The 23355-nt window shown below is 35.0% G+C and overlaps 1 protein-coding gene across 2 annotated transcripts; it reads right to left on the reverse strand.

The window, feature by feature from the left end:
* Positions 1-494: 494 nt before the first annotated feature.
* LOC126965673 (glucose dehydrogenase [FAD, quinone]-like) lies at positions 495-22540 on the reverse strand. 2 transcript variants are annotated; one of them, XM_050809388.1, is made up of 7 exons: positions 22396-22540; positions 6985-7895; positions 6689-6905; positions 6398-6599; positions 5026-5237; positions 3808-3957; positions 495-2126 (listed from the first exon to the last, which is right to left on the reverse strand). In XM_050809388.1, exons 2-7 carry the CDS (start codon positions 7869-7871, stop codon positions 1911-1913), a joined length of 1884 nt encoding a protein of 627 aa, XP_050665345.1. In that variant the 5' UTR covers positions 7872-7895; positions 22396-22540; the 3' UTR covers positions 495-1910. The 2 variants fall into 2 exon arrangements, with proteins under 2 accessions (XP_050665345.1, XP_050665346.1); XM_050809389.1 differs by lacking the exon at positions 22396-22540 and adding an exon at positions 12303-12411.
* Between the last annotated feature and the right edge of the window lie 815 nt (positions 22541-23355).

Below are 23355 nucleotides of genomic sequence, written 5' to 3' on the forward strand. Positions count from 1 at the left end.
TGTTAGTATAGGTAAAATATTTCAACAATTTTTTTTATGAAAATAAGGGACGAGACGAGCAGGACGTTCAGCTGGTGGTAATTGATACGCCCTGCCCATTGCAATGCAGTGCCACTCAGGATTCTTGAAAAACCCCAAAAATTCTGAGTGGCATTACAACTGCGCTCGTCACCTTGAGACATAAGATGTTATCTCATTTGCCCAGTAATTTCACTAGCTACGGCGCCCTTCAGACCGAAACAGAGTAATGCTTACACATTACTGCTTCACGGCAGAAATAGGAGCCGTTGTGGTACCCATAATCTAGCCGGCATCCTGTGCAAAGGAGCCGCCCACTGGTATTAATGAAAACGATATTATGTTTATTAGTGAACACCACCAGTATTCCATGGTTCCAATCCATGGCTATACCAAAAGTACACATGCCACTGTTTCACTTAATAAGATGCTACAGGGGTCGTCATTTTACCATGGGTTATAATAAAATACTCACGTTATTTATTTTCTTTATTTAAAATCATGACTAGATGCAAAAACAAAAATATGTTTTATATCTTACAATAAAATTTATATAGCCTTGTAGGATTAACGGGACTCTTATTTGACTGGGATTGTTAATTTCCAATAACAATAACCATTTGAATCCATATGATATCCAAACATCGTGTGAATAATTAGGTATATTTGTTTAAGCACGTATTTTAGCAATACCTACATACTCATGTCTACGGACAATTACACTGACAGTAGACTTCCACTATAAGCTCTATATGAATAGAATTTTGAAGATTATCCCTCTTATTCATAATGGTCCGCTAACTTTAAACAGCCGCTAAGGAGTGTTTTTCTCATTCTGACTTAGGTCAATAGAAGAAGACAGAGTGAGAATCAGCAATGCTTTAAATTAAGCAGACTATTATGAATAAGGGCGTAAGATGGTACTAAAATTGACATAGCCACGATAAACATGTCGCTTCACAGATCTCTAGCTAGTAAGTAGTGATTTAGTATCATTTGCTATATTTCATTATTTTTGATCGCAGTAAATTCCACTATTTACGACTATACCAATGAAAATACTATCATTTTTTATATGAGATTCTTAATTTATCTATTCGTTTTGCCCTTATTTTCCTCACCATTTCTGCACAAGCCGCGAAACGTTGCAAGCAAACATAGTATATTATAATGCCGACAGGCGTCCTGCGAGGAACTATCACTAATAACACTTCTATTACCTTTTCATTTAGATTTTTTATGGATGCGATGAAAGGTTCGCGGCATGAGGCTATTGGGGACAGTTTCTAGCAAGAAATATAATGAAAATTAATATGTATTAAAGATTTATGAACGACGTGGGCCTCGAACCCGCGACCTCTCGGGTTCCGTCCGAGCGCTCCTACCAACTGAGTCAACCGTTCGAGTCTGGCATGGTTAATTATTCTTGGTATATCTTGTTCAACTCCCAGGTTGTGGCTCCATCTACAGCATCTACTTTACAGTTGATAACCTACTCAACCCCAATATTTGCAAATTAGGAAATTGACTTGAGATTTCGCTCTTTCAAGTCTAAATAATTCTTAACCGAGCGCTAGCGTAGCGACTGACACCAACTTGTCCCACGCCGGACCGCAGGCGTTCAGAATTCGTAGGCAATTAACGCCCACGTAAGGATGTTTTAAGCTTTTTTTTAAGATTTCGGTTAATTTAGTCATTTGATCGATTTTTCTATTATTCCCATAAAAAGGTTATCTATCCTTTCCTTACATTACGCTTATATTTGCTATTTTTATGCTATAGGGAGGTACTTAAATATTGCCACATTTAACAATACTTAAAGAATTGGCTAAGTTGGAACTGCACACTTAATTCGAATTTCACATTAATTTTAGTGGTAAGTATAATATATCTTAGGAAATCTTAAAAATAGGTTTATCCCAATCTTCCTTGATCATATCTGCTGCTTTTTCTGCAATCATTACAACAGGTGCATGAGTGTGAGAAGCAGGAATCCTTGGCATAATAGATGCATCTGCTATTCTTAAACCTTTAGCACCATGGACTTGTAACCGTGGAGAAACAACAGCGGTTGGGTCATCTGCAGGGCCCATTTTGCAAGTGCCTACCTGCAAAAGTACGATTGATAAACATTATGAAATTAATAATTTCAAATCTCTTCTATACTTGATGGTTGAATAGTTCGGGCCGATTAGATTTATAATAATTGTAAAAAATTTTGGAGTTCCGTAGTTCAGTAATGAACTCTGTTGTTGCCGGTGAGTGTGGACGGCGGGGCGGTGATCACTTACCATCTGGTGACCCATAGATACTCTGTGAATTGCTCTACCAATCTCACAGAGCACCTAACTCTTGAGAAAAAACCCCTCGATTACGATTTAAGCCATCAGCAACCTCATAGACACAATCTATGATTGGTGCAAGTTTCCGCTAGCACACTTCTTCAGCAACAGGGTGGTTCATTAATGGAACTTATTGTCAGAAGTAATGATGGCGCCCTATATGTATAAACTCTTTAAGGAATAAACTCTACGACTGTCTGCAATTGAAGAATTGTATGCTTAAATAAGTGACAGACATTTAAACACTATTTAAAACATGAATACTGGATATGAACAAACAAAACAAAAAACCAAAGCTGCTCGTTCATATTAATTACTAATTATTATTAATTTTTCGAAGCACATCGGCTGTGACAGATGAACAGATGGTTCCATTCATGTGCATATCATGCAGATGTGATATGCACATGAATGGAACCATCGTAGACTAATATGAGTGCAAATGGATTTGTAGTAATGAACCTTAAGTATAGCTTAAATCAAAATAATAGGCTATAATCCCATGCTGGCGATTAGTGCAAATCGTATTTGTTTTAGTACAGAATTAGACTTATGAAAGCCTAAATACTCATTACGTGTTTATAACTACTTAAAGGTGCGTACAGACTGGTAAACTGACTACCTTTCACTGCATGTTCGCTGCAACCGTGAACTACGAAGCCATTCAGCCGCCACACCCCTTTGTGTTCGTTCGAAAAACCGACAAATCACGGGTCGCTGCATGCGCGGCTTGTAATGCTCGTAGCGTGCGCGTGAAATGCTCATTTTGCAAATGCCAAACTATGAGAACACATTCTAGTGCTCTACACAGCGCAGCTTCGGACACACATGGAGTATTGCTGTCATCTCTGATCTGGCGCGCGCCAGTATCAGTTCGATCGATTTGACCGCGTGCAACGCAGAGCAGCTTAAATTATCGGTGACCCAGTGCTCTGTGAACTGCTGGATCACTTGGCGTTTCGTAGAGACGTCGCTTCATTGTGTGTCTTCTACCGCATTTATCACGGGGAGTGTTCCGAAGAGCTGTTTCACCTGATTCCTGCCGCCGAATTCCGCCTTCGCACGACACTCCACAAGTTAGGATATCATCCCCACCATCTGGATGTGTGGCGGTCCTCCACAGTGCGGTTTTCAAGGAGCTTTCTCTCACGTACTACAAAGCTGTGGAATGAACTTCGTTGTGCGGTGTTTCCGTGGCGATACGACATGGGTACCTTCAAAAAAAGCGCCAACACCTTCCTCAAAGGCCGGAAACGCTCCTGTGATTCCTCTGAAAGTGGGCGTCGGTGATCACTTAACACCACTTAACCCGTACGCTCGTTTGTCCTCCTTTTCCATAAAAAAAAAGAAATTGTTACAAATTCCAGCGATGTGTACGGCGAATTCTTTCATTGCATGATACATTACGTTTCACCCATCTATACGCACCTTAACACGCTAAACTTACTTGATGATCAAGAGTAATCGATGTCTGCGTAATTGCACATTCCCAGTATTCATCAGAGTCAAACACCAGGTCCTCGCAGCCAGGGAATGGCACATCATGTAGTTTCGTGTCGTATTTTTGAAATGACTTCGTGTTGATAATTTTTTGTGCCTGTTGGAGATAATATAGCCTTATAAATTAAGTTTATAAACATAATATTAAGTAGATAGGAAAATATTGTAAGGTTTAAGAAGATTATTCTTACATTCGCATTACTTTGTTTTATTTATATTGTAAACATTAACAAATTTATTTATCATAACATATCTCTTTATACATATTCTAATATTATTCTAAATAAAATATATAAATGCTTTAAAGAAATATAAGTGTTATACTATGAAGAATTTAAGATGCAAGGTTTGCTACCATTCAAAGCAACCGTGAGTTTCACTTAATTTACATTGTCTTTAGGTAGACTTGCTATTGTCGCGATATAATATACCGAGGCAACACAAGTGTAAGGACGTGCGGTGGGGGCAGAGGAATAATAAACCTGGCCTGTTTTGTCTACGAACAAGAGGCTTTATCTAGACATATAAATTATCTAAGAAAAATTTATTAAAAAGTCACAGAAGTTTAAGTGCTTCTTATAGATTTGATGTTAGCGAAGCTACAAATAAAAAAGAGCGAACGAAGATTTATTCTTATATGCGATGTTCACATCTGGGCCGGCGTGCTTCAGGTATTGGTTGGGAATCGCTTGAAGCTGTTTAGGGATAGATTGACAGAGATACTTTTATGTTTTTAACCGACTTCAAAAAGGAGGAAACAAGGCAAATGTAGTAGGTACATACACTCGCCACGCGTGACTTTGAGCGGGTTAGCTTGGTCTAGACTCTAGATCAAAGCATCCCAAGCGAGTAGAACACGCGCGGGCAGACGTCGTTGATAATTACAGTAAGTAAGCTGTTTATAATATTAAGTTTTATTTTGTTTTGGTATTGGCACCGACTTAAAACTTTTCAATAGGTAGCACTTACAAATACTAGTATTTAATAATAAAAAATTGTAATTAAGGGGGTTTTATTAATATACGAGGCGTATTAAATTAAATCTTTATTAAGTTATTTTATACTTTTTACTTTTTGAAGTCGGTTTTGTAAACGTAGTTTTTTTTTTATAAAGTAATGAAAGTCATAAAGTAGTTAAAAATTATATTACCCAATGAAAACTTACCAATCGTACTCCTTCTATTATTATTTTCATATCATTAGAATTATCAAAATAATTCGGTTGAATTTTTGGGTGCTCATCAAAGTTTGAGCTTCTGAGGGTCAAGCGACCGATGCTCCGAGGACGTATGAGGACTGGGTTTAGTGCAAACGATTGTTGTCGCTTTTGTATTGGTAAAGATCCATATACCTTCAGATAAAATTCGTCCGTCACACCTGACAAATAATGAATAGGTATAAAATATACAAAAAACGTCCATATATTGAAAGTAATATACAGTGTGTCGCTACAATGGCGACATTAAATAAACACACAGGAAGAGCAACATAACCGTAATCATAAAAAAATATTCAAAAATAAAATAGGTACATAATTCACATAAAAATAAATTTTCCATAATATATCATAATAAATGAACACACGGGAAGAACAACTTAACCGTACCTAATCATAAAAAATATTCAAAAATAAAATAGGTACATAATTCACATAAAATTGTTTTTTCCATAATATCTCATAATAAATGAACACACGGGAATAACAACTTAACCGTAATCATAAAGAAAACATTCAAAAATAAAATACATAATTCACGTAAAAAATAAATTTTCCATAATATATCATAATAAATGAACACACGGGAAGAACAACTTAACCGTAATAAAAAAAGAAATCAAAAATAAAATACATAATTCACATAAAAAATAAATTTTCCATAATATCTCATAATAAATGAACACACGGGAAGAACAACTTAACCGTTATCATAAAAAAATATTCAAATAGAAATAATACATAATTCACATAAAAAATAAATTTTCCATAATATCTCATAATAAATGAACACACGGGAAGAACAACTTAACCGTAATCATAAAAAAATATATTCTAAAATAAAATACATAATTCACCTAAAAAATCAATTTTCCATAATATCATTTCGGAACCCCTATAAGAAATCTACTAGCCGCGTGCTAGCGTAGGCACTGACACATACTTCGTGCCGTCGCATGCGACCACGCAAGGGTGATTAAAATTTTGTTTCCTATATACATATATATAAAATTTGTTATTTGAAAATTTAAATTAATTACTTTAAATTTTATAATTATTTTTTTACCATCAATGTTAGATACCCGTGTGTTCATTTAATGTAAACGTTCCCACGAGCCTGGTCGTCGCGGCTTTGGGGTGTCCTGTTTCTCCATATTTTCCTCATTTTCTCCTTGTACTAGCCACACTTATTCAATACTATTGTTCGGTCTGTGGCTGACTCCAAGAACCCATCGTCTCCACCCCAACGGTAAAAATATGTAACCATAATATTTGTAATTTTCGTAGTTAAAAATTTGTTTTATTAAGGAAAGGTCCTTACCGAGAAGAGATCTAATTATTCCCAGGAAGTCACCAGCTAAAGAACCGGCTCCCATCACTATTTCTATATCAGGTCGTGAATCGCTTAGATCATTAGAGTATTTGGTGTGGGAAAATGCCAATCCTGCAGCTCCGCCGGGTATTGTTAAAGGCCCGTGTCCTGCTAGGTATGCAGCTGCAGACATTGGTGAAGCTGCTATCATCTGAAAATAAAATAAAGATGAAACATCTATTGCGAAAGATAAAATAAGTATTTTGTATAGTTTATTGCAAAACTTATGTAAGTACGTACGTCACTGACGCAGAGTCCAGTTTCATTTACAATGAATGCATTCCCGGAAAACGTAACATGATCTTGCAGGTTGTATCCTACAGGAAGATTTATTATATGTTCAATTCCTATCTCATTCAGGTGATCTGCTGGTCCAATGCCGGATAACATTAACAACTGGGCAGAACCAACTGTTCCTGCGGCTAATATGATTTCGTTCCGGGCATACACCCGTAGTCTAGAAATTATAATATTTTTAAAATATCGTGAAATAAAGTTAATATTTAATAATAATTTGCAAGTATTTGTTTTTATACCTTTTGCTTTTTTTAGTGAATTCAACTCCATATGCAATTTTCGATAGTGGATCTATCAACAATTTTTTAGCAGTGGAATACTTTGACACTTTCAAATTTTTTCGGTATCTAATTGGTTCCAGAAATGCTTTAGAAGAACTACACCGTCGTCCATTTCTGATTGTTGCCTGTGGCTTTGAGAAGCCAATTAAATTTTCACCGTTTGGATCATTCCACGTGTAACCAAGCTCTTGTCCTGCGTCTTTAAATGCAGTTTCCAATGGTGATGAATAGGACGCGTAATCTATGTCCAAATAACCACCTATGCCATGAAAGCTTGAATTGTACAGTTCCGGAATTCTGATGTTTTCAGATTTTTTGAAATAAGGCAAAACATCCTTGTAGCTCCAGCCTTCGTTACCCATATCCTCCCAATCATCATAATCTTCAGGATGACCACGTTGATATATAAGAAAATTAAGAACACTACTCCCCCCAAGCACTTTTCCACGTGGCATATAGCATACATTTCCCCTTAAATCTTTACAAGCTCTTTTCTCTGGTTCTGAACTATAATCCCAGTTCATAGGTGTAATTGAAATAAAGGGTGCAAATATTGGAATATCGGAAAAAAAGTTTTCATTACCTCCAGCTTCTAACAGGAGGACATTCCAATCAGAAATTTCTGATAACCTGTTTGCTAAAACACATCCAGCGGAACCGGCTCCAACAATAATGAAATCAAACTTTTGATTGTTTTTAGGGGTATAGTCTGGGACGAACCCTTCCTTCTTAGCATGAGGTAAAGGGCGAAACAGGTCTGTCCAGAAGTCGAAAATGTTGTTTGTTTGGCTTGTCGTCAAAGATATAACGGATAATGAGATCGTTAATATCAGAGTCCACTGCATTGTGGCAGATAATTTCGATGTCGTCTGTAAAAATAAAAATTTATTGGTATCGTTTATATCAGAGTCCACTGCATTATGGCAGTTTATTTCGATGTCGTCTGTGAAAATAAAAATTTATTGGCATTTAATGGTATGTTAAGAAGCTGCGTTATGAAAACAAAGTCCTTGACCCAGTATAAGTAGTACACAGCATGGCGCTAGTTACAATCGCGACATTAAATGACCACACGGATTGAGGATAGGATACTTATTTATTTAATTAAATTGCCTTACATGCGACTTAGTTACTAATCAAAAATGAAGTACTAAATCAGGGCTCCCCAGACTATTTTGAACAAGTGACCCGTTTTCCAAAATGAACTGTTATTGTTATTTTTTATTCTAATTTAGGTCAATAGAAGAAGACAGAGTGAGAATTAAAAATGCTTCAAGTTAGTAGACTATTATGAATAAGGGCCTATCTTTAGTTTACTAAGGTACTAATTGGAAAACTTTGCACTTGGTTAAGTGAGTAAAGTTGACTTCATTTTCTCATCAAAATTTAACAAAATAAAAAGACATACAAGTCAGTAAATATCAACTTTAATTTATAATGATTATTACAAATTAAGTACTTAAAGAATCTTAAGTAGGTAGGAAATTACATTTAAAAAAGTATTAATTCGCAAAGAGAAAATAAAACATTCAGTGTGATGGTGACTATCTAATAATCTAGCTACATCCGGTTCAATACTGGTGAGTTGCAGCCTTAAATCTCCACATTCATTGATTTTCAAACGGTTTCTTTGTTTCGTCAAAATGTTTGTTACCACACTAAAGCTTTTTTCAAATAGGTATGATAATGGAAAAGCGATAATGTATTTTTCAGCAATGTTCCACAATATAGGATACTGTGTTTCAATGTTGCGTTGCAACCAGAACTTCGGATAGCCTTGGTTGAACTTCTGCTTAAGCTCTTCCTCTGTGCTGATTGCAATCAACTCTTCTTGCATTATCAGATTGGCTTCGTCTATGGCTGTGGTATTGTACGGATTAATTATCCATTGAGGAATTTGTAAATTTAAAAGATCCTCACACCTCTCCATCAAATCCTTGTGTAATGCATCAAAGTGAGTGAAATATTAAAATGTCATCATCTTGAAGCATTTCTGGAAATTTTCACAAATGCGGAAACTGCGAATATTGTTTTCTGCCTAAATTTTGTTTATAAAGGATTTTAATCACGGCACAGGTAAAGTCTGAACGCATGATCTCGTCTCGTAGCGGACCATATTCGATCGTAATTTGCATTGTCCATCACACAAAATTATTATTACTACAGAGTTCGATGCCGGAACAATTGGTGCGAGGTTTTTTTTATGAAAGAGGAGGACAAAAAAAACGTAGGTACGGGTGGCCTGGTGTTTAGTGATCACCGCCGCACACACTCTCCTGTAACAGCAGATGATTCACAGGAGCGTTGCCAGCCTTGAAGGAAGGTGTACGTGCTTTTTTAAAGGTACCCATGTCGTATCGTCCCGGAAACACCGGACAAGGAAGCTCATTGGGGCACCTATGGTCCATGTGTTTAGGCTAGAAGCCATGAAATAGGTAGGTGCCAGTGTCTACGAAAGGGCGCGGCTACTAGATTACTTACAGGTCGTTCCGAAATGATATTATTGGAAAATTATTTTGTTAAGGTTAATTAGGTATTTTTGGATTATTTTTTTATGATTACGTCGCCACGCTATAAATTGAGTTCATGAGCTTATACCTAAGTCAGTAAGGTATTATTCGCTTATCTATCTTATATATAAAATTCTCGTGTCCCGGTGTCTGTTATCAAACTCCTCCGAAACGACTAAACCAATTTGTTTGTAAATTTGTGTGTATCTCGGGTAGGTCTGAGAATCGGCCAACATCTATTTTTCATACCCCTAAATGATAAGGGTCACCCATCCCTAAATATTTTATTTAATTTTGTTATAATTCAGCATTAAAAAATCCATACAACTTCAAATTTTTTCTTTCAAATTCACCTGTCTACAATCAAAGCCTATTTTTGTATCGCGATTTTAATATTATTCTATTCCATCCACGGATACGCATACGTATTTTGAACATACTCCGCGCCTCTAGGTCTCGACACCAAACGGCACAAAGATGTATGACTCACTGAGACCACAATATTTGCGACGCTTGCTGTCTTCGGCAGTCGAAGCAGCAGCTCCTGCACCAACTGACGTAGCTTGGACATGACAAGGAGCCAGAGTGTCGACGCAAGTCGCGTCCCACACCAGCGCCCTTCCCCGTGCCCAAGCCACCAGCGTCATTCCATCAGGACGCTTGCCATCGCGAAGATAATACCATTTGGCTCTAAAACGGCTGGTATATTAAGAGTGGCAAATGCCCTACGGATGACTTCATTAATGCTGGCGTGACGACTGATGCGGCCTGCCGATTTTAGGCAGGATAACCCGTGACGCCCAAGAGCATCCACCTGAACGCCACATGTACATTGATGTGGTTCATTCAGTTTTATACCTAGCCGGAGTGATACGCATATTGTCAAGTAGCGTTCCAATCGGCACAGAAGGCAAGACTTGTAACCAAAAGCCCGACTCATTTTGTGTCACGGCCAAAAGACGAGCACGCTCTGTTCTGTCAGTAGATGCGATCAAAAGATCATCAAAGGTTTACAAAGAAGTGCGTCCCATGCTTTTTAACACCTTAAATCGTCTGATAAATTTTATGTACGATCTATTTGGTAGATCTGAGAATCGGTCGTCATCTATTCTTTATACCCCAAAAAATTTTTTTATTACTTTATATGGCAGTACAAAGTTTGCTGGGTCAGCTAGTAATTATATATTATTGAAATAAAAATCATGTCTATTAATTAATATTATGATGATATTTTAACCAGGTAATTAATTTTTAAAACGTGCAAATTTCTCGGATTGTTTTCTAGGTTATCACGGGCTACTATCCGCAACTCGACGGCAATGGCGCGCCTATTTTTCCGTGGATTCTTTTCTATCATAGAGGATGTATATCTATCGATAGTACGGTATTCGAACGATTGGCCTTTGAAGTAATTACCGACGGCTTCATAGTTCATACCCACTCAATCACTGCATTTAGTTATCTTTAACATCCCATTTTTCTTATTAATTAGTGACTTAATAATAACGTCGAAGATGTAAAATGGCGGGAAATGGTCGATGTTTCTAACATAATAAAGCTTTCCAAATTTGAATTCGAATGGAATGAGTTTTTAACTTGTAACAACTTACTTCAAACAGTATTGTCTAGTTATTTACGCAATCATATATTCTTTACACACACTAATTTTCTTCAAGATCAGTCAAACTGTTCTTGAGTTATAAATGAACATATTAGGTACATATCATAAAAAAGATTATAAATAGCGCAAATAACTCTATCTTCACCATGATTATTGCACAATGACGCAATATCTTACACGGCTCGAGAAACTGTTTTTTTCCACAAGCCCCAACCGACTACTATTTTGTCGCGACGTTTTGGACATTTTTTATGTGGTAGTAAATTTTCTACTCAAGATTCAATACTTCAATGCTTTCACAGAATTTGTCGATGTCCCCAGAGTCCTAACAAAACGGTATGACCATATGAGACATGGTAGAGTAATAGATAATGAAGGTAAAAATACTTCCATTAAATAAATATAGTTTAATTTTAAATATGTTTGGATTTTTCAGTACAAAATGGCCTTTTTTGTACCCCTAATATATATATATATATATCTATGTTATAGATATTATCGCTACGTTAGTGACTCAGGACTTACATGTTTGGATTTGGACTGGAATAGGCCGCCAAAACAAAAATTGAAATTAGGTCAACACGATAGAAAGAGAGTCAACTTCTACGTAGGTATATATATAAATGTAGGTCATTAGGTACTATTATATATTAATTGGTTATGTTACGTTGTAGTAACTAGTATTTTTAATGACAATAAGGGACGAGACAAGCTCCCCAGTTCCAGCTTCTTCCATTTTTTAAAATGAAAATAAGGGACTGATTCTGATCTGATGGTAATTGATAAGCCCTACCCATTACAACATAGTAACGCTCAGGATTCTTGAAAATCCAAAAAATTCTTATCGGCACCACATTTGCGCTTGTCTCCTTGAGACATAAGAAACATAAGATGCTAAGTTTCGTTTGCCCAGTAATTTTACTAGCTACGGCGCCCTTCAGACCTAAACACAGTAACGCTTACACATTACTGCTTCACGGTAGGATAGGCGCCGTTGTGGTACCCATAATCTAGCCGGCATCCTGTGCGACGGAGCCTCCCACTGGTAAAGTAACTGGTAATTATTAATTTTTAAATCGGACCGTGAATGTGGAAGTTTTGAAGTTACTTTGCTGTAATATACAAAAAAACAAAGGTATACATACTCTGTCTCCATGTCACAATAAATTGACTTCGGTTTCTGTTTCGCAAAAAAACTTCGAGAAATAACTCTCTAGAACTCCTAGGAATTCTTTCGTCGGCAAATATATACCGATTCACGTATTTGCTTATGATATAACTGATCTTACACGTCACGTATACTAAATATATAAAAGATGACTATACTGTGTTGATCGTATGTAAATAAGTTTGTTTAACACTTAAACGCTAAAATGCTTCCATGCATTCTGCCTGTGTGAACATTTGCTTACTAGCTACAATGACTACTCTATATAGATTATTGGAATTCATATCAAACCGCGCATCGCGTCTAAAAGCACTGATTTTTTGATTGATAGTTAGCCCACTATAATTATACTGGGTCTCTCCATTTCCTCAAACATATGGAGTGCAAAGCCAAATTCCACACTGCGCTTTAGAAGGAAGTTTTTTCCAAATCAAACTATAGAATGAATTTCATTATTCGGTATGGGATGGTACACTGTATTAAAAAAGTACCGTGATATGATGATAGATACTGCATCATTGGCATTGATCACATAACATCACTTATCTGGTACCTTCGCCGTTTGTCTTCATATTGCCATAGCAAAGAAGCTTATTGATATGTTTTGTCTGGCCAATTACTGTTGATCAAGTTTTTTCCTTACTTTTAACAACGGGGATAGCTAAACACAAGTCTTTTTTTCACCTTATATTATAATCCATTGTAAATCCAAGGTTAGGAACTTAGTTGGAATTAGAAGAAGAAAGAGGAATATACAAAACAAACATCAGCCAAAAGTGAAAAAAATTTTTTTTTTTATGAAAATAAGGGACGAGACGAGCAGGACGTTCGGCTGATAGTAGTTGATTCGCCCTACCTAATACATTCTTGAAAAACCCAAAAATTCTGAACGGCACTACAATTACGCTCGTCACCCTGAGACCAGATGTTAAGTCTCATTAGCCCAGTAATTTCACTAGTTTACACATTACTGCTTCACTGCAGAAATAGGCGTTGTGGTACCCATAATATAGCCGGCTTCCTGTTCAAAGGAGAGATCCCACTGGTGCAATGCATATACAATGCTAGCGAGGATTTAGGTTGAACCTTCACACTTCACGCAAGCACACTAATACCAATGGAACAGGGGGCTGATCGAATGATAATATAATCAAAAAAGTCAATTATACAGTGAAATTTTTGTAATAAAATAAGTATCTATAGCACATAACTGATGTAGTAGTAACATTATTGACGAAGGTTACCTAGTCTTGTTAATATCTGAGTAAGTATGTAGATATATTGTGCAACTTTAGGGAATAGTTGCTATGAAGGTTGATAACATGATCTTCAATGTTAAAGCGATCGCCTTATTACCTTTTGCCATGATATGTTAAAACTATTGACATCAATATAATTTACATAGTTTGTTCGTTGAATGTTACAAATATGTTAATAAACAATGTCGCGTATGCATCGAAGTTTTGTATTTTTGCGTCTTAATATAAAGTACAGATAACCTAATGATTTTGTGATTTTAATCTTTGACATTTGTTATTTTTTTTATGGAAGAGGAGGACAAAAGAGCGTATGGATCACCTGATGTTAAGTGATCACCGCCACCCACATTCTCTCACAACACCAGATGAATCACATGAGCGTTGCCGGCTTTTAAGGAGGGATTAATTTTTTATGTATTCAGCTTGCGTGTGTTTTTTTAAGTTGAAATATTCAAATTCATATATTTTTTGCTGCGATCGTGAGGCAATGTGATTAAAATTTCGAACACCACGTGTCCATACATCCGGGAATCACTCCGCGTTAAAAAGTCAAAGTCAAAGTCAACGTTTTTATTTGCATAAACATGTTAGATTGATGTTACATAAATATTATAAACTACATATTTGCCACATTTATGACATGCAAATGTTATAAAATACATTTTTAAATCATTAGTAACAATAATATCAATTCAACAAAAGATTAGTACCAGTATTATATAGTATATAGTCAAGTTTTTAGTTGAAAATATTCGTCTAATGAATATATAAGCAGTTTTTACTAAGGTATATTTTCAATTTAGATGAGAAATTCCTATTTGACGATACCTCTCTTATTATTTTTGGGATGTGATTATAGATTTTTATGCACATACAAAAACAGTTTCTCTGAAATAATGTAGTTCTACAGCAAGGTACTTGTAGTTTGGTGGGGTCCCTGGATGGGAAAAGAGAAGTGTTTTCCTGTTTATTAAAATTATTAAAAAAATAAACGATGCGATCCGGAGCGTTCCGAAACTCATTTTAGCCTAGCGTATTGCATAGCTGTCACAAAAATTTATTATCTTAATTGTTTCTCTTACCTATAACACTTTTCTCGCTAGTCGAGGTGAAAAGTTGTATGTCTCATACGAGAACATTTTTTTTTGTTTCGTGCCTTTCAATCACTCCCTACCTCAGTAGTCTATATTAGAATCACTCGCAAGGCTCGCGATTCAATTCTAGACTACTTCGCCAATTCGTGATTTAAAGTCAGCACTCGCTGCAAAAAATAACTTTGCTCACTTATTGAACAAATAACTATTTTCTTCTCAGGTTTCAATTATTTTTAACTTTTTAGATCTTTTTATCAACAAGTTATAAAAGCTTGGTTTTTAAAATGTTTTTTTTTTCTTTTGTTATTTTTAGTATGTCAAACAATGCCAAATTGAATACCTAAAAAAAGGCGTGCGTACAAAGTACATAATATATCAGAAGTGAAACCTGCATTGTGCATGAAGCTCTTAACTGTATATGAAGTCCTGGTACATGTTGCTAGGATGACACATGATTTCAACCGCTATGAAAGACATTTCTATCGCCGCTACCATATTTATGTTCTCCTGGTGGCTATGTAATAATACGTGGTGCGCAAGACGTCAGAATATATTAAGGTTTACTCGCGTAATACATAAGACAATCTCTTCTTCAACTATGATCGCCTGGTACCAAAACGCTGTTTAATGCTTCCTATATTATTTTCTACCACGTTAAATAAATCTTATAATTTATGTATGTTTCTATTTTAACTGTTACGCATCTTCGCTTCATCGACTTTCAAATCACAACGATGCTAAAGAAATTTTCACTTCAATAACGTTTTTGTATGACATTTCATCTACCTAATCACGTTTAATTCCAAATCAGTGTAAATCCTATGTAATCGTAGGTCACAGCATAATTATTTATTCTATGGTAGAGCTGTGTTTACACGAATGGCTATACGAAAGGAATTCACGTACGCCTCGACATCTTGTGCATAAATAAAAGGTCACGAATAGTTACATCGATACGTAATTTAAAGATTCCTATATTTAGACGTGAAATACCCAAGAGATGACACGAATTACTTTTGATTAGCATTTACTGTTGTGTGTTATAAATAATAAAAATAAATAAATTTCCTACATTGCAAGCACTATCTTATCATGCCATACATACTGAAACAAGGAAAAAGTAAGTTAGTTTATATAAAACAATTTAAAATATAAAAGTTTGTTCGAAGTGGTCTCCATTGGCTGCAATACAGTCCTTTAAACGTTGAGGCCAGTTATCAATAGAAGCACGCACTCTTTTTCATGGGAAAATTCTGCACTGCCAATCGTACGGATTGTTTTTGGGACTCCAAATTATCATGGAGTTTATATTATAATAATTATACAACCATTTGCTACTTTTGGGTACGGAAAATTTAAACACAATAATAAATAAAGGGACTTGTGAAGTAATTATGTACGAAAATTATTTATATTTCTGTGGCGGTAACACTTGAGTACGTGTTTTATTAACTAATCATACATTACGCAAGCATATATTATATATTAATGCACGCCAGTGACCTTGATCAAAATACGAGGGCGGGTGACCAGGGCGTATGAGCCGAAGTTAAAGATTAAAATAAATAATAAATGATGATAAAAAAAAAATTAAGACATCCACTCGATGTAATTTTCTTTTCTCCATTTTTGGAAACAAGAATTTATGTTATTTGGTTTATAATATTAGCCGAAAGTTTCAAAGAGGTCAAATTATGATTTTTTAGTTGTAAAATATTATTCGAAAAATTAAAAGTAAACAACCATCCCATGTTATTATATATAATATTTTTTTTAATAACTGCCAGTTATATTAATTTAGAGTAAAAAAATGTTAACAAAAAAAACAACCGACTTCAAAAATACTATTCCAAATAATAATAGATATAATATGCACTAAAAACTATAAAAATAATTGCGTATTTATATACAAACTTATTTATTAATCTAATTCTAGTTACGATAATTGTTATTTTTGGAATCGGTGTCCTCCCTCCCCCCGCCGCGGCCCCGCTCTCACCTCTCGCCTCCTCACGACTCAAGCACATCTCACCTATAACTATGTATGTAGTTACAAACCTATCTTGGCTGACCCCGACCCCAAAAATTTTTATCTATTATTTTGGAATAGTATTTTTGTTATTGTAGTAGTATGAAGTCGGTTGTTTTTAACAATTTGTCTAAATATGTGAAGATATACTAAATTTCTCGATGCAGCAATGAACGTAACCGCTTTGCAATTTGATTACAGACAGTTAGAAATTCTGCCACAGATCGCACCCTTACTGTAAGTTATTAAGGAGTTTCATTGATCACCATATTTTACTATTACAATTATTTGACCATAATGACGTTACGGTAGGTGACTCAAATATCCTAGTAGCATTAAAAGATTCGGCCGAGTATCGTTAATTTGCTCCTAAGAATTGAAGAGTTCCGGTACTTTGTCATGGATCCCGTTATCTGAACCCAACGAAACTGTCACCAAAATATCCTTGATATCATTTCCAATTAAAAAAGAATCATCGAAATCGGTTGGCGCGATATTGAGTTATTCGTAAATTTGTCGCCCACATACGAATACCTAATTTTATGGTTTTCTCATGGATGCCACTAGCAGATCTGGACCAATTTACAATAGGACCACACGGGAAGCACCAGCTTTCAAATAAAAAAATAATTATCAAAATCGGTTCACCGAGTCGAAAGTTTTGAGGTAACAAACATAAAAAAATACCGATAAATTGAGAACCTCCTCCTTTTTTGAAGTCGGTTCAAAATGGATATAACTAGAGTGAATTTTAGGTATTCATAGTCGATTCCGGCCTTAACATATTATAATTTTAAAATCTAATATACATTAATTATATTATAACAACTATAAATTCCACATTAAAAGCATCCAAATGTAGGTGTAGGTTAAATGTTGACCGTGAAAACAAAAATATCTTGTCAAGTTCAAGTTACGTTAACGTGATAGTAAAATGATAAAGGCATTTTAAGCCAAGCTACTTTATAATATTATTTAAAATGCCTTGGAGCTTTGGTCGAGACAATATTGTGAAAAACGACGACAATACGATTAAAATTAATATTTCACAATAAAAATTATCGTCTTATATTCTATTTAAAAATGCAGCAGTTGAGTTAAAAGATGTGTATTAATAGGTCGAAGAAAAAGTCTATTGCATAATTAATTATTATTATTGATATTTTAATTATTATGAAATTTTGAAGACGTCCACTGCTGGACAAAGGCCTCCCCCAAAGATCTCTACGACGATCGGTCCTGCGCTGCCCTCATCCAACCTACTCCGGCGATCTTGACCAGATCGTTGGTCCATCTTGTTGGCCTACCAACACTGCGTCTTCACTATATCTATAGAGAGTTGTTAATATATTTAATCTTATTAATTTGTACGTCAGTAAATCGAAAAACAATCATACGTCGCCAAAAAAGTAAAGGTTTGTAAAGCGGCTCTAGTACAGTTCAGTGCAGCTCTGTTCAACTGCAACCAATGTGATCTATTGTGATAGCCACTGATAACTATAGCTCACTGCTAAGATTGATTCTATTCATGGATCTTATTATATCTTTTGCAATGAGTTGACGTATCTCAAGTGGTTTAAGAATTGGATTTCCAAAGAGTTGCTAGGTTTACACATTAATGGCCGTTCCCAATATTTAGTCTATCTCTTACTTGATATAAAAATCGTAACTATCGTTGAATTTGCTGTCCCAATAAACTTATCGACGGTAACTCACTGTCTGTCAATGGGACGAAGTATAGTTTACCAGCGATAGAAGTTTGTATGGAAACAGCAATTCACGCGTCCCAATATAAGGCGATAAGAATGACTATCGGGTATATTAGGACAGCTTCAGTTTATTGACAGCTAAATACTGACAGTAGAAGGTAGTAATTTATCTATACCTGTAGATAGAAAATTGGGAACGGCCGTAAAGGACCACATTCAGAGAGGACGTGTAACGGGGTTTCATCTGCACTATTACAGGATTTACACGCTGCAATTTGTGAGGATTGAGAGGTGTTTGTTTAATCTGCAATGCCCTGTCAGTGTCCTGGTTAGAATGCGTAAGTTTTGCCTACATAGCCCTTGTGCCTCATTGCCTCAGCCGTTTTGTGTCCCAAAGAATAGGACTAGTAGCATAATATGTATCGTTTGAAATGTAAATTAGCTAGCTAAAACAATCTTGTTAGTATGCAATGAAGGTTTTATTCATTCATTTATTTAGCTAAATCCATCACGCACGGATTGCTGACGTATGAGACTGACAGATATCCTATCATGGGGAATTCTGCCTTATTTTATTAAATTTAAAGTTATCGTAGATTGTTACATATTTTTATCTACATCTATGTATTAAATCCTCTATTAAAGATTCTAAAACAGTTAGCTTATTGCCAACATTAAAACACCCAATGAAATTCAGTACAACATTATATCACCCGTTTTCATAATAACACTCCTTTGGATGATATTATAATAATAATAATAACATAATAATGTTGACACACTTTTTATACAAATTATCTTTGCCCCAAATTAGGGATATATAGCCTGTGTTATGGGTTGCAAGACAGCGATATATTTAATACAATATACTTACTTAAACATACATAAATACATATAAACATACAAATAAACATACATAAATATATATAAACATCCATGACTCGGAAACAAACATAAATGCTTGCATTATGGTTACTAGAATTGGCTTTTTTAATGTTAGCAGTAAGGTAACTGTTTCAGAATCTTTTATAGAGGATTTATATTATGGGTGTATTTTAATACCCCTTATTATACAACAGATACATAAATAACTATTATATATTGTTAGTATTTATTAAGCTCACATATACACCGTAAATAAATAAAGAATATCCGGACAACCGAGCCTTGCTCGGATTTTTAAGAATCTACAAACTTGAATTAAAAAAAAAAACTAATAGGACATCTGGATTCGAACCGGGTCTTCTGCTTTCCGGATCACCCAATGTCCCATCTGAGCTACTATAGTCTTACACATACGTATATATCTAATCTAAAGATATAAGATTAGATATATACGTATGTGTAAGGATTAATGCATCTACAGTACTCAAAAACTCTTGTGTTTTTTTTTTAATAATATACATTTATTTTTTAAACAAACGTACTCGGTAGTCATACACATTTGAGTAATGTACTTACATCAATAATTTGTAAATGGATGCAGCCGTTAATGTTTATTTTAAAAGAGTGGTAACGTTTTTCTTGCCACTTCTTCTCAATAAGCCCAACCATTTCCGAATTGGTAGTAAATGGTAAAATGTAAACTTTTGACATTCAAAAGTGTGAATTATTTGACCATAATGAGTAAATTGAGCCCATTATACATCGTGTCTCATTTTCATAAAAGAGTTATTGAAAAATTATTTCGTTATTGTTCGAAAATATTCTGCTGTTTAGATTACGTACGTTGGTACATCATTAACAATATTTACAGGCTAAAGAATTGCATCTGGTGGTGAGTTATGACTGAGGTGATGAATGTAAAAACCTTATCCATTTAAAACTACATTCATACAATAGTGTAATTTTAAAACTTGATTAATTTTTAACTTTGACTTTGGGTTTGCGTAAAGTAATTACTTGGCAAAGTCGCGTGGCATCGGAGAACAGTATGGCAATTTATTAAATAGGTACGAATAGACAAAGATAATAGATAAGAAAAAACAATTCCAATTTTAAAATACTTACAAAAGCCGTTACGCCCATAAAATAATAATAAAAGTACCACTCAGAAAATACTGAAATATATTTAAAAGTTGGACGTGTTCCTATAAATGACCGGCAATCGAGTTTATTCGAACAATTTTTTTTTGATAATAAGGGACGAGACGAGCAGGACGTTCAGCTGATGGTAATTGATACGCCCTGCCCATTACACTGCAGTGCCACTCAGGATTACTGAAAAACCCAATGCGCTATTGGGGCTATTTTTGGGTTTTTCGTCTTTTCGTCTTTTCGTTTTCGTCACCTTGAGACATAAGATGTTAAGACTCATTTGCCCAGTAATATCACTAGCTACGGCGCCCTACAGACTGAAACGCTATAATCTGTAATCTAAGTTAATGAGTTAAAAATGAAACAAAAACGTATTGCCAATTTTGTTTAAGTATTAAGTTTTTTATTGTTTTTATTTATGTTTATTTTTTTTATGTTTTTATTATGTTATCCTTAAGAGATAGACATATTATGCTATTCCAGACTTATCTATATAAGATACACAATTCCACCGTACGTTTTTTTTATATCTCAAAGGGTTTGTTAGAGTTTAGACAGCGGTATCGTTGAAAACTCCCAGACGGCTTATTTTTTTCCGACACCTCCAATAAATATCGTTAATGTAATCAAAATATATTCAAAAACATAATAAACTATATAATAAAACATTCCTCGAGAACCACGCTATCCATTGGTGAACCGTGAACAGCATGAAAATCTGTGCAGCAGTTATTGAGTTTATCGCGAACAGACAGACAGACACACCCGGGGGGGGACTTTGTTTTATAATATGTAGAGATGACCCATGTATTTGAAGATTATATTGATAGGATGTGTTGTAAGAGCAACAGTTGGGTTGAAACATTTTATATAAATTTAAAGTGAAATTTTCATCATCATCTTCATCTTCATCCGGAAGACGTCCACTGCTGGACAAAGACCTCCCCTAAAGATTTCCACGACGATCAGTCCTGCGCTGCCCTCGTCCAACGTTTTCCGGCGATCTTGATCAGATCGTCGGTCCATCTTGTGTGGGCCTACCATCACTACGTCTTCCGGTACGTGGTCGCCATTCGAGGACTTTACTGCCCCAACGGCCATCTGTCAATCGCACTATGTATGTCCACTGCCACTTCAATTTCGCAATCGTTTGGACTATGTCGGTAACTTTGGTTCTCATACGGATTTAAACTTTATTTCATTTCATATAATAAAATACTTTTCTATCATTTCCAGTACATACATATTATTATAGATTAGCTGATACCCCGCGACGTCCTCCGCCTACAGGACTGAGCACGTTGTTGCGACATTTCAATTTAATTTAAAAACTTATAGCTTTAGATAATTAATACGTCTAGATAGAGCCTCTTGCTGCTAGACAACCGATGAAAACAGGCTAGGTTTATTACATTAGTGTGCGTGACAAGCTTTGTGTTAATGTGCATAATAGAGCTTAACTATCAACCTCAACCTTTTCAACGATTTGACAGCTGTCACAGTCTATCTTGATGTATAATCGATCTAAGCTTATAAAATACGCTGTAACAAGTTTTTGCAGTAAAGAATATTTAAGGTAATTTTCTTACACCTTGGGTTACAATATTGAAGTTATAGTGAGGAACCCAAATTTTTTTGAAAATATAATATGCCTATGTCACCCAGGGACCTCCCAACAGTGAAATATTTTTTCAAATCGGTTCAGTAGTTTCGGAGCCTATTCAATGCAAACAAACAATCAAATCTTTCCTCTTTATAATATTTCGTATGGACTATACAGAAATTTAAAAATGAATAAATTATAAACATTTAGTTTAATTGATAAAATATTTGTACTAGATTCACACTGTATATTTTTTAAAGTATTGTTTTTTTAAAGTTGTTAATTTTTCTATACAATAATAATATACTAGGTCGCTAAGAAATTCTGTCAAGTACTTACCAAACGTTATCACTGATAATTGAAGATATGTTTTTTTTTTTAAATTAAAATCACTTAAAGAGCTCACACCACAAGCATCACGCACGTAGTAACTCTGATATTGTTTTCGACTCGCGCTGGGACCGATGTGTATCGAAGCCTGCACAAATTATGCCTTAAGGTCGGTTGACAAGATTGACTACATGATACTTAAGGCCATTTACTGATGACTTATTTAACTGGACACTGAAACGTGCGTTTATAATTAATTTATTTAAGGCTTGGTTCACATTTGCGAAAAAGTTTTCGCCATCCATAAACACTTATCAGTGAACAATAAAGTCAGAGTCAAATAAACTTTATTCTAATAGGTTAGCCAGCGGTGGCTTTACACTAGGGGCAGTTGGGGCAAGTGCCCAGGGCGGCGAATTTTTGAAAGTGAAAAAAAATTTTTAGTCTAATTGAGATTGCTCAATATAATTAATTAATTCTGCTAATTAATAATTTTTGGTTTTATTGATAGTTTAAGAAATTCAATTTATCCATTATTTGTAAATTATAATTTTGGCTCGTTTAGTCAAAATTAATAATAAAAAAGAATTAATCAATTTATTTCCTTGGAGATTTAAAATAATAATCATTTTATTTTATTTTATGGAATTAAAGAAATTTAATTAGTATTTTATATTTTTACTATAAGTAAAATTCCAGTATTGGGGCGGATTTTTTTCCGGTGCCCAGGGCGGCATTAAGTTTAAATCCGGCCCTGAGGTTAGCGCTTCTGAATCATCACTACAAATATTTCTTACTTACCTTTGAATTACTGAGTTTACTATATGTACGTAAGAAGTTCATCTCGTGAGAAGAACATATAAGAAACTCAACGACCACTCTTTTCAATCGAATAGAGTATTTTACAATGGTTGTAATATACATAACAAATTAGTTTGTAATGTGCTGCATACAATATATGAGTCGTGT

The sequence above is a fragment of the Leptidea sinapis genome, chromosome 8 (genome assembly GCF_905404315.1).
Source record: "Leptidea sinapis chromosome 8, ilLepSina1.1, whole genome shotgun sequence".
NCBI classification, from domain to species: Eukaryota; Metazoa; Arthropoda; class Insecta; order Lepidoptera; family Pieridae; genus Leptidea; species Leptidea sinapis.

What these genes read in the sequence shown, in the direction of transcription:
- LOC126965673 (XM_050809388.1), bottom strand. Translation starts at nt 7,871, where the DNA reads ATGCAGTGGACTCTGATATTAACGATCTCATTATCCGTTATATCTTTG. An exon ending in TTCACTAAAAAAAGCAAAAG is followed by an intron (nt 6,906 to 6,984) that starts GTATAAAAACAA and finishes TATAATTTCTAG; the next exon opens with ACTACGGGTGTATGCCCGGA. An exon ending in CGATTACTCTTGATCATCAA is followed by an intron (nt 2,127 to 3,807) that starts GTAAGTTTAGCG and finishes GTACTTTTGCAG; the next exon opens with GTAGGCACTTGCAAAATGGG.